The sequence below is a fragment of the Perca flavescens genome, chromosome 12, assembly GCF_004354835.1.
Source record: "Perca flavescens isolate YP-PL-M2 chromosome 12, PFLA_1.0, whole genome shotgun sequence".
Lineage (NCBI taxonomy): Eukaryota > Metazoa > Chordata > Actinopteri > Perciformes > Percidae > Perca > Perca flavescens.
Genome location: NC_041342.1, coordinates 19,334,569 through 19,345,664, shown reverse-complemented (window position 1 = coordinate 19,345,664; position 11,096 = coordinate 19,334,569). Strand labels below are relative to the sequence as shown.

General features: G+C 38.0%; 1 protein-coding gene across 4 annotated transcripts in view; it reads left to right on the top strand.

The window, feature by feature from the left end:
* The window catches only part of LOC114565062 (myosin IXb), a 29,652-nt gene extending 19,931 nt beyond the window's left edge, over window positions 1–9,721 (top strand). For 3 of the 4 annotated variants that reach the window (XM_028592884.1, XM_028592883.1, XM_028592885.1), the window contains 19 exons: window positions 1–6; window positions 650–982; window positions 1,227–1,308; window positions 2,696–2,802; window positions 2,887–2,966; window positions 3,388–3,572; window positions 4,277–4,384; window positions 4,602–4,769; window positions 4,882–4,917; window positions 5,013–5,124; window positions 5,235–5,308; window positions 5,427–5,619; window positions 6,021–6,149; window positions 6,423–6,528; window positions 6,730–6,861; window positions 7,051–7,174; window positions 7,710–7,810; window positions 7,896–8,020; window positions 8,607–9,721. The exon at window positions 1–6 is cut by the window's left edge and continues 140 nt beyond it. In XM_028592884.1, the coding sequence (XP_028448685.1) occupies window positions 1–6; window positions 650–982; window positions 1,227–1,308; window positions 2,696–2,802; window positions 2,887–2,966; window positions 3,388–3,572; window positions 4,277–4,384; window positions 4,602–4,769; window positions 4,882–4,917; window positions 5,013–5,124; window positions 5,235–5,308; window positions 5,427–5,619; window positions 6,021–6,149; window positions 6,423–6,528; window positions 6,730–6,861; window positions 7,051–7,174; window positions 7,710–7,810; window positions 7,896–8,020; window positions 8,607–8,896 (2,491 nt within the window). In that variant the 3' untranslated portion in view covers window positions 8,897–9,721. Of the gene's footprint in view, window positions 7–649; window positions 983–1,226; window positions 1,309–2,695; window positions 2,803–2,886; window positions 2,967–3,387; window positions 3,573–4,276; window positions 4,385–4,601; window positions 4,770–4,881; window positions 4,918–5,012; window positions 5,125–5,234; window positions 5,309–5,426; window positions 5,620–6,020; window positions 6,150–6,422; window positions 6,529–6,729; window positions 6,862–7,050; window positions 7,175–7,709; window positions 7,811–7,895; window positions 8,033–8,606 lie in introns of all 4 variants that reach the window. The other variant, XM_028592886.1, reaches the window with a different exon arrangement.
* Window positions 9,722–11,096: the final 1,375 nt, after the last annotated feature.

The following is an 11,096-nucleotide window of genomic DNA, read 5'->3' as shown; positions in this document are numbered from 1 at the left end:
GGACAGGTATACATAACACTAAACGTACACTGCTCGCATAGTAGGAACACCAGCTGTTCTTATTGAATAAAATGTCACTTTAGTAGAGTTTTACTTGTTTTTAAAGAATGTAAAAACAACTGCATAACTTAAAAATGGAGGCCAACACATGCCCTGTATTATAGCAGGTTGATGGACTTGGTTGACTGAATGTTTAGTCAATAACCACATCAAATGGTGTGCTTGTCTTTGAAAAAACACTTATTTAAATCCACAGAAGCTATATGAAAATAAGAAACATGAGTTTTTGCAGCATAATGTTCTAGCTACAAGGGCCTTTACTTAAATCCTGCACATCACACAGATTGCATTGATTTCTCTTTAGATTGATAATATACTGTATTCCACTCTCTCAATAGCACATTTTGCATTAAGTGTGTCTGTCTGGCAGTGAATGTTGTGTTCAGGTGTGTAACAGGTAAAATATTATTCAAAGACAGCGGTTTGAGTCAATAAATCATTTTTAAATTAACTAGACGGGTCATTTTAGTTCAGTTTACTGAATGTGCATTTAAGGTGGAATTAGAATCAAAACCGATAATAACACATTAGCATTTATATTATGGAGTTGTTGCTGTAATGCCAGTCTGATTTGGTTCTTACATAACAGCTCGACAAAAAAGGAGTTCAAGAGGCAGCACAAAGTGGAGTTCAGCCCCAACATGACCTGGCAGAGGTCCAGGAGCCAAGAGAAACAAGAGGGCAGAGGATCCCCTCCTCCTCTCAACAGACCCCTCTCCCTCCCACTGGACCCTAAAGTTGGCAGTGGTGATGGCTCCAACAGCCCCTCTAAGAACAGCTCGCTTCAGCGCTACAAAGATATGGGGGGCATCAAGAAGAAGGCCGAGAGGTGGAAGGAAAGACAGAGCGAGGGCGAACTGACAGATGAATCAAGTCCAGAAATACGACGACGACGACAAGATGATCAGAAAGATACGTTTCTGTAAGCATCCTGAATTAATAGAAATCTTTCTGCACAAATGTGGGTGTTCTGTTAATATTGTCCCAACAAGGTCTTTTATGTTTCTATGTTTGTATCCATTGTCTATCTCATAACGAGATGTTTACATTGCAATACTTTCTCAAAATGTATATCTTGATGCTGTTATTTAACAATAATTGCAAAGTGTTTTGTTTTAGTCCCACAATAGTCCACAGCTCTGCTTCCATTTCCTTCTGCAACACAGGTGCAAAGGGATGTCAATGTCTGTTGATCAACTGACCAAGATCAGCTCATCCGGCTCTGATAGCTCACCCTCTACCAAAGAGGTAACCTTTGTCGATATGTTATTGCATAATCCAAAACACAAGATCATTCAATCCATTTTCCTTTTTGCTTCTCATACAGTAGTTGTTAGTGTCCTGTACAACAATAAATGTGGGCATTGGCTTTTCAAACTACTGTAGTTATGTGTGCTGTAAGCTGACAAACACACAAATGGAGGCTCCTTACACATGAATCAAAGAAGGCCTCTCAGTCTGTGCCTCATCACCTTTCCTGACCCAATCAGGTCAGGGCGCGTCTTCGCAAGCTGCCCAAACATAAACGACACTTAGCCTGCACCCGCAGCGGTTTGATGGTTAACTTTGGGGGCTCCAAGGAAAGCGAGTACTGGAGCTATCCTCTGCCTCCCATCAGCCCCAATGTGTCCAGCCTGAACAGCTCAGCCAGTTGCGAGGATATCCGGGCCCTCAAATCCCAGGTCGAGGTACTGACTTAAGGGACGTTTTGACTGACTACAACTCTGCTCTGCATGCAGGCCTTGCATGTGTATGTCCCAAAAGGATTGCAGGTTGCATTGCTCTGGGACTTCTCATTTCTGCTCTGCAACCCAGGAGGAAAAAAAGAGCTGCTGCTTCCATAAAACAAAAAGGAAATTTCAAAGCCCATTTCCAAAGCTCATTTCTGATCTTTTTTTGTCTCTTCGCCCCAAATGAGCCATAGCCCAGCAGGTATAGTTCTGAGTCACCATGGAATATGGTGAATTGCTTTTATGTCAGTGTTTTTGGTCATTTCAAAATTAAGACAGGGATTGTGACTTTAATTATTGTTGTGTATTGCCTAATTTCCGTTCATTCTGATTATGTTTACAATACAAAAATACTAAATACCATACAAAAAAAAATCATTATGAATTTGATAAAGGCAATTATCATATGTAAGTCTTTTGATTTATTAAGTCATAAAAACACCTTCATTTTATTGTTTTTAACTCTACATGGCAGCTGGAATATCGTTATTCACAAAAATCTTAATCAACAAAAAAAAAAATCATACAATAGGTGTTCAGAGCCAATCTCATTCATTAATAAACCTATAAACAGGGGAATCAAATTTCGAAATGAATGTATAAATATATGTTTTAACACTGACACATTGTTAAGCTCTGCTCATCCTAATTAAAACAAAAAGGTCAAAGTTAAGCTGGTGGAAGGAGACAGTGCAGCTTTGCATGAGTTAAAAATGGACTACCAATATGTTGCTAATATTTTATCACGTTTACGTGGCCTGGTTTGGTGGTGGTGGGGGAGATGTGATGCAGCTACTGCAGGGCAACATGGTGGGGAAATTGTACTTCTAACTATCAGAAAAACACATTTGGTTTTCCTGTGAATGTGTTTTTTTTATTTTTTTCATGTTTTGATACTTTTGCAGACACCAGCAGAAACTGATGGGTCAAGGTTCAGTTTTCTAGCCAAAAGCACCTATGAGTTGTCGGGACAACAGGCATCTAACCATTCACAAGTCACAACTCCTGAGAGGTAAAACCCTCCCCTCTGTTCAAATGGAATTGTTCAAGGTTTTGAGTTTTGGCATGTGAATTTGATATGTTGTTTTTTCTACAGGATTTGGTTTCTTGGTAAATTCCTGAAAAAGCGAGCACCTAAAACTTCCCCTGTCCACGACTCTTCATCAGATAAATCGGGTAACCAAAAGCAGCAAAGCAGCAATCTTAATATATTTAATGTACAATGCAGATATTTTAAAATGTACACATACAGTGCACTTTAAATAGGCAGTAAGTACTGTTGTATCTAACTAAAGGAAAGAGGGGAAAAAGAGTAAACAATTACAGTGTCAAAGCTTTCTGCATGTAATCTTTCTTATTGTTTACTGGACCTCACAAGTGGAGGTCACAGTTTACCATCATACGTCACTGGTTAACACACTTCTTCACCTCTCTTTACTGCCATCTGGAGGTTATTTGCTGGTCAGCAACATGTGTAAAACAAGGTCTTCTTGAAGAGGCTCCAAGTGTCCTGCGCATCACCAATAGATATAGTGTTGGAACTTTTAATTGTCATTTTAGACAATAATAATGTCACATCTTCCTCATCTGACTGCAGTCACCTTGGCCAGCTACACTCCACCTCACTACCAAATGCCAAACCAGAACAGTGAGAGGGTCGGTCACCACCCGTCGACTCGAATCAGCCGGGCCACACGGGCGTTGCATGGCAACTCGTCTCTGGAGCGTGAGATCACTAACCCCAAAGAGCTGCGAAACCTCGACGAATTCCTCGGCAATCAGGTGAGATCATCACCTGAGGACGGGAATCTGAAGCACAGCCGATAACCACTAAGTCAGAATTTATTAATAGCACTTTAATATCTTGACACACATATGGCTCTCACTTGTTTGTACTGTAGATGTGCAGCTTTTTGCAGTGTTGTCACATAATGTAGCCAAGTTCTTTTACACAATCTTACACTTCACACTTTTTATCTATGCACAGTATGCATATTTACATTTATCTCTCTCTCTCACACTCTCTCTCTCACACACACACACACACACACACACACACACACACACCCCCACAGATTTAGCACACACATTCAGCTATCATCAATGGGGTGGTGTGAGTGGCTAAGGTGAGATGTGGCAGGGATTAACAACAACAGTGTTGTTAAAAGTGACATAAAATTAAAGTGTAACTGGGAAAAACTCCACTGTGAAATAATAAAATACATTTTTGAAAATGGCATTTTTAAACATACATTTTTAATAATAAATTTAAAGTAGTTTTAGTATTACATTTTTAGTGGAGTTTTGATTTCATTTTTCACAATTTACAGGTAATTATTTACATACATATTTTATAAAGATAATTTACAAATTCAATTTTAGTATCTTTTTATAGTGGAATAGTTTATATAAATTGTTGTATTTTTATTATAATGTTTTAAATCCTGTGTTTCACATGTTAATATATTCCTCGTCTTGGTCCTCAGGTGAATGAGCTGCGAAGTAGAATAAAAGATCTGTCACCAACAGAGAGCATCTTCCTCACAGCCACCATGCAGTTCAGAGATACCATTAAAGGCATGTACTCTCTCCAGGTCAGTTCAGCTTTTTACTCTGTACAATATAAAGTTTAATCTAGAGTCTACCGTCTTTTACAGCTTTTACCAGCATGTCTTTTTCATTCATGATCATTGTAGGAGCATTAGTTATTGACTTACCTTCTGCAGTTCTTTTACAGTGTTTCAGATGTTGGAATGTAGTTTTTAATTCAAGTTTATTTAAGCATTTATTTACCTCTTCTGTGACAAACAGAAGCCCCAAATCGGCTACAATGACTTGATGAAGGGCTACCAGAACAAAGTGAACACACTAGCAGGGTCGACGAAGACAGAAGTCTCGCTGGTGGTCAACTTGTTTCAGTCTGTGCTGGACGGCTTTATCAGGGGCGAGCTAAAACGAGGGGAGTCTGAACCAGCCAAGGTAAAAATAAGTGAATTTCAGTCAATCATCAGTCTCAAAACTACTTGGTGAGTGTAAACTATCACTTGAATTACTCCTATATCTTACTTATGGCTTCTTTCATGCCACCAAGATGACGAAGAAGAAACGGAAAAAAATGGACACTTGTGTAAGTTAAATATCTTTACCTGCATTGTGAAGTTTCTGCATTATACATCCAAGTAAATCATCCCAGTGCATTGTATGTGCATCCTCTCTCTACAGCCTGATAGTCCTCTGGATCACCTGTTCAGCACATACCAGGTGAACATTATGCAGTCCTGTGACTTGTGTACCTCCTACATATGGGGAATGGAAAAAGCCTATATGTGCAGTGGTGAGTTCAACGCGCTGCAAGACCACAAAATGTGATGGCTTTTTTAGAAAAAGAGAGGAAAGTAATTAAATTGAACTTTCTTCTGTTTTTTTGTTTTTGTTTTTTTTTAGCTTGCAAGTTAATATGTCACAAGAAATGTCTGACCAAAATCATCACAAATTGCTTGACACGATGTGCCAGGCAGGTAGGAACTGACATTTTAAGAACTCTTACAAATACTATAGTATGATCAAATTAATAACACTCAAAACTCCCTGTCCATAATTCTCATGTATTCTCCTCTTGTGTTTGCTTGTGTTAAGGTTGACCATATACCAGGCTCCCTTCACTTTGGGGTGCAGGTGTGTGTCCTCACCAGTAAAGCCAACCCTGTGCCAAAAGTGGTGGAGTTGTTGCTGATGCACATCGAGCTAAACGGCCTCTACACAGAGGGTATTTACCGCAAGTCAGGCTCAACCTGCCGAGCGAGGGAGCTCCACCAGATTCTGGCGACTGGTAAGGAATTCTTTGCACACCAGCTGAAACTTGAAATGTCTTTCAACAACAGATCTAGTCAGCTATAGTCTATTCATATGGTAAAAAATGACTTTATCTAACAGGGTGTCTCCCTCGGAGTTGAACCCGGGCCCGCTGCATTGAGGAGTAAACCTTTGTAATTGTAATTTCCCCACTGGGTATCAATAAACAGTATAAATTAAATTCAATTAAATATGGGCGCCTGCTCTACCAACTGAGCTATCCGGGCACCCGATAATATCACATTTGATGATAAAATTACATTATCACATCCTTTTGTCACCTGACTGTGAAGAATGAAAAGTAATTTCATAAACTATTTAAATAATTTTAAAAAAAATGTTGGTGTGATTATATCCGTGTGTTCTGTCTTGAATCAGATCCTGAGGGACCTTGTTTAGACAACTATCCCATCCACACCATCACAGGTCTGGTTAAACGTTGGCTCAGAGAGCTGCCGGACCCCCTCATGACCTTTTCCCTCTACAGCGACTTTCTGCATGCCGTGGGTGAGTAAATATTGATAGTTTGTTGAACAGAAATAAACAGCAAATCCCCACATTGGTGAAGCTGCTACTAGTGATTTGTTTTGGTTTTTTTGTTTGAAAAATTACTTAAATTATCAAAATAGTTGCAGATTAATTTTTTTGTTAATCAATAAATAACAATAATTGTTTAAGCTGTACTTGTGATCTTTGTCATTAAATGATAGACATTACCTATATGGATGTTTACTTTGATATTTTTGAAGTTTAGTGATCTCCATGTTTGTTTGCCCCCAGAACTGCCAGAGAGCGCTGAGAGAATAAGAGCTGTATACCAAAAGGTTGAGGAACTTCCTCCTGCTAATTTCAACACGTTAGAGCGGATCATCTTTCACCTTGTCAGGTAGGATGATCTCTAGTATTCCCTTCTACTGTGTCTACTCTTTAACTGTTATGTTTGTTTGTTGCAACAACCAAAAAATTATTTCCACTATATTCTAAAATGTGGCTTGCAAAGAATCCTCCACTCCTTACAGTGATTATTTGGTTCTGTTGTTTACTTGTATGAATGATACAAGTGGGATCTTGATCTGTGTCTTTTTAGGGTTGCAAAGGAGGAAGAGCACAACAAGATGTCACCAAGCTCTCTTGCTATTGTGTTTGCCCCCTGCATCCTTCGTTCACCTGATGTTGATGACCCCTTCCTTGGTATGAAGGATGTGTCCAAGACTACACGGTGAGTCATACTGCACAATCCCATAACCTTTCAAGAAGTTTTATTTTGTGTACTTATTTATTTATGTATTTTTCTTGCCTATTTAAAAAGCCTGGCTTAAAATATTGTATGTGCTCTTGATGAATATACTGTATGTATTTCTAGAGGTTTTTCTGTTGGTGTATTCATATTTGACCGTGTTGCCTGCAGGTGTGTGGAGATCCTGATTTCTGAGCAGTTCAGACGCTACAATGAGAAGTTGCAGAGTATCCAGGAGCTGGAAAATGCTGAGGCCCTGGTTGTCAATCAGCTCAAACTGAAGAGACAAAACACGGTGAGAGAAAACTACGAGGCCAAAGGAAGATGCATCATAAAATATGACCTGGGTCAAGCAGCCTCTTTCGGTCATTTACATTTAATCTGGCTGGAATATTTCAAAGATGCATAATGCATCAAGACAGCACAGACCATGCCATTAGAAAACGTATACCAACTCATAGAAAGGTACATTAAATTTATTGTCGCTTTTGCCAGCAGTTATTTTTTAACTTAATATAAATCTGAGGAAATTAACATTCGAGAAATGAACGTCCTCCTTTTATATTGATTTTAATCCACACATTTATACCTAGGAGATGGCCAGTATAAGCCAGAGTCAGCAACTATCACCTAATGTTTAATGCATAGAATGTTTAAATAAAGAAAGGCATCTACAGTAAATGACTTGATAGCTAAACTTCTACTAAAAAGTAGATTACAGTTGTTGAAGAGTAGCACATTTTTGGAATAAAATTCATCTGATTTGAAGCCAGTGTCGGTATTTATCAGCTGACACTCAGCCTACTCCAGCTACTCTGGTCTCTGTGCAGGTTGTTGAAAAGCCTTCAGAGCTGGATGTTCCAAATGAAATACATTCAGATGAAATGGAGAAGACCCTCATCAATAGGATCAAGTCTATCAAGCAAGAAAAGTGAGCTGAGATTTTTTCATTAACGTTAAATGAACAATGCATAAATTACATGATATTGAATAATATCTTGTTTTGCCATTTTCAGGCTGGACTTGGCCTGCAGGTTACCTGACCTGGAGCAGGAGAACTCTGACAATGAAAACCTGGACTCATTGTCTTCGATGAGCTCAGACAGTCTAGAGGACATCCAAGGCAGCCTGTACTCAGAAGGTCAGTAGAGAGGTACGGTATTTTTGCCTTCCTCTGGGTTTAAGGAGACTACTCAATAATAGAGTTAATTAGATTAATTAATTAGATTGTTTTGTGTGTGTTCCCTAACGATTGCACATGGTATATTGGATAATGTCCTCATGATAGTGTTCTGTCTGTGTGCAGAGCAGTGGTTCTTAAACTTTTTCTGCCATTCCCCCCTTTGGAGGAAGAAAATGTTTTAAAGACAAAGATTATGATGAATGGCATAGCAGCTGCCGGTGCAGTCAATATGTTTGTTGTCCTCTCTCACGTGTGGCAGCAGATATGTTACGTGTTATGTAGATACGCAGGGAGGGGAATAACATTCAGCTCATCAGATGTTTCCTAAAAATGAAGATTGTTCACGAGTTCCGCAACTCAAGTCCAAGTCAAGTCTGAAGTCTTTTGAGGACGAGTCTCAAGTCAAGTCTGAAGTCACTGTGTCTTTTGTTTTATAGTTTCCATAAATAAGCTACAATATCAAACCAACACAGGGTCTTGGGATTGATAGTGTTTGTGCACTACATTCTCATGCCAAATATGTTTGCTAATCTGATGTTTCTAGTATCAGGAAAGATGACTATGTGGTTGAAAACCCAGAAACCCGACTGCCCATCTAAACCTCCTGACCTGGCTGAGAATGTCAGAAGTCTGATGGCTCAGACTGATGATGTACAGAGAGAGTTCGCGCCAGGACAAAAGACAGATGTCACCCAATCCATGTGCTTCCTGCCCAGCCAAGACAACCCCTCCCCAACCGGCAATCCCCAGATCACCAGCAAGACTTCCAATGGGACATTTGACGACCTGAAAATCCCTTACATTGATGAGGATGAAGATCTAACCTGCCCATAACACCACAAGTTGTAATAATTGGAATAGAAGACTTGGGTTGGGTCCAAATTATCAGTTCCATTTGTCAGTGCTGCTATGGAAACAAAGTGCTTTAAGAATTTATGTATTTAAGGGGAGATCATACAGACTGTAACTTCATGGGTTTTATAACCGATCTGGAGAAGAACCAATAGCAAGGACTACTTAGCCTCTTGAAATGCACTATGATTTTAAAGATATGTCAGAATTGTACAGTTCACATTTTAGAAAAAGGTAGGTACTTTGGACCAGTTCGGTGAAGCTGTGTGACCAGCTGTGTCTCATCTGTAGAGAAAAACAGGACATGCTGAGGAGCATTATGGATACAAGTGCCTCCTTTACTAATGGGCATTATTCTAAACTCAACCACTATGGTACTAATAGGAAAAAATGTCTTGTAAGTGTACCAAAAAGGTTGCTAAGAGATTGAAAGTGCTTCTCTATTGTACAGAGTTGCGTTGAATTTTGGGCTCTCATTCAGTGCATTGTTGTGCATCTGAAATGTTTCAGTTGTGTTTTTCTGCTTTTAATTTCCCTGTGGTATCTACTATTGTAACTTACCACTGATTCAATACACATCTAAGGGGAATGATCATATTGCTGCGCTTTAGACTGACTGAAAAGACTTCCCTCTGTCACTGTTCATGGTATTGCAAGGCTGTGCAGTTCCACCATGTAGTTTTATTTTTATTTTTAAATGCATTCCTGTACATTTTATAAGGGGTAGACATATTGCATATTTGAGTGGGGAGGAGATCTTCAGAGTTTCTTTTGTCACCAACTAAAATAAACTGATCATTAAATGTCTTCTGCTGTAATACAAATTACTACAACCCATACTGCAGGTTTGACAACAAGTCTCTTAATAGCATATGGCATTGTCTGTTAAAACATTTGGTCAAAAATAAAAATGCAGACAAAAAATAATGTACATGAAAAACTCCACAACATAAAAAAGAATGTAAAATATTTTTAGAAACATTAGAAACTATACAAAAGACCAGATTAGTATTGATACACTGATTCCATGATTGGTTATTACAAATAATACTATACTAAACAGATCACTCTATATTTTTTGACAAGGCAAGGTGGATTGAATATCAAAACTAATTTTAGTAAGATTTATTTTGAATAGCTAATTAAATTATCACATCTGGAACTGCCAAGTGAACTTATATAGTGACATATGTGAGGAAACTGAAATTGTACTTCAGGTGGAAGTTTTAAAGCCAAAAGAACTGCCCTTTTGTATCAAGTCAATTTAATTATGAATAAAAATAAAAACTATAGCAGACCATTCTGGGAAAAATATTGATTTAACTTAATCGGTGTATGCTCTTGGTGGAATTTTTTTGAAACTTTTTTTTTTTCTTCTTTTTTTAGATCTGAACATTTTAAATGATGCTCTCATTCTTTATGATAATACATCTCTATAGTTTAATCTTTATTACGCTACATTTCCATTTTGAATCATTTCCAACCACTTTATCTTCCCAGAAATCTAAGTGAGCACCCATAGGAATAATTTTGTTTTATGGTATCACATTTTCATAATTTTTGGTTATCCTCTAAAAGTATAGATATTGTGCTTCAAATTGCACTGGCATGATCTTTTACATGGATTAATTGCAGGTTAAAATATGTTCAGGTAATATGATGACCTTTGGGCAAAGCCTAATGAGTGTAAATGGAAACAGAGCCTACCTAATGTAACTTATTTTGAATTCCTTACAACAGTTACGACTGGATTTCCCCCTGGCTTCATACATTTCAAATGGATTTTTTTATATTTCAAAAATAAAATGTGAAGCTGTACATGCATTGTTTGATTTGATGGTGCCAGTTTTTTCTACTTTTGAATAGTTTTTTAATACATTGCTACACCATACTGTGTCATTTTATCATCATTTTAAATAGCTAAACAGGAGACAACTTAATTAAATATTTTCAACTTCACAAAGTACACAAAACAAAAAAACGCAAAGAGGCAACGGACTGGCAAGGTTTAAAAAGTGTAAAATAAAAATCTAAAGATAATATAATATAAAAGGGAGCACACGTATGAAAACATTAACTTTACAATGGTGTAGTGATGGAGTGGACACTTCCAAAGTAGCAGGTACCAGAAAAGGTAATTTAGCTATTACGTGTAAACAAAACAAAAAATATATATTACAAA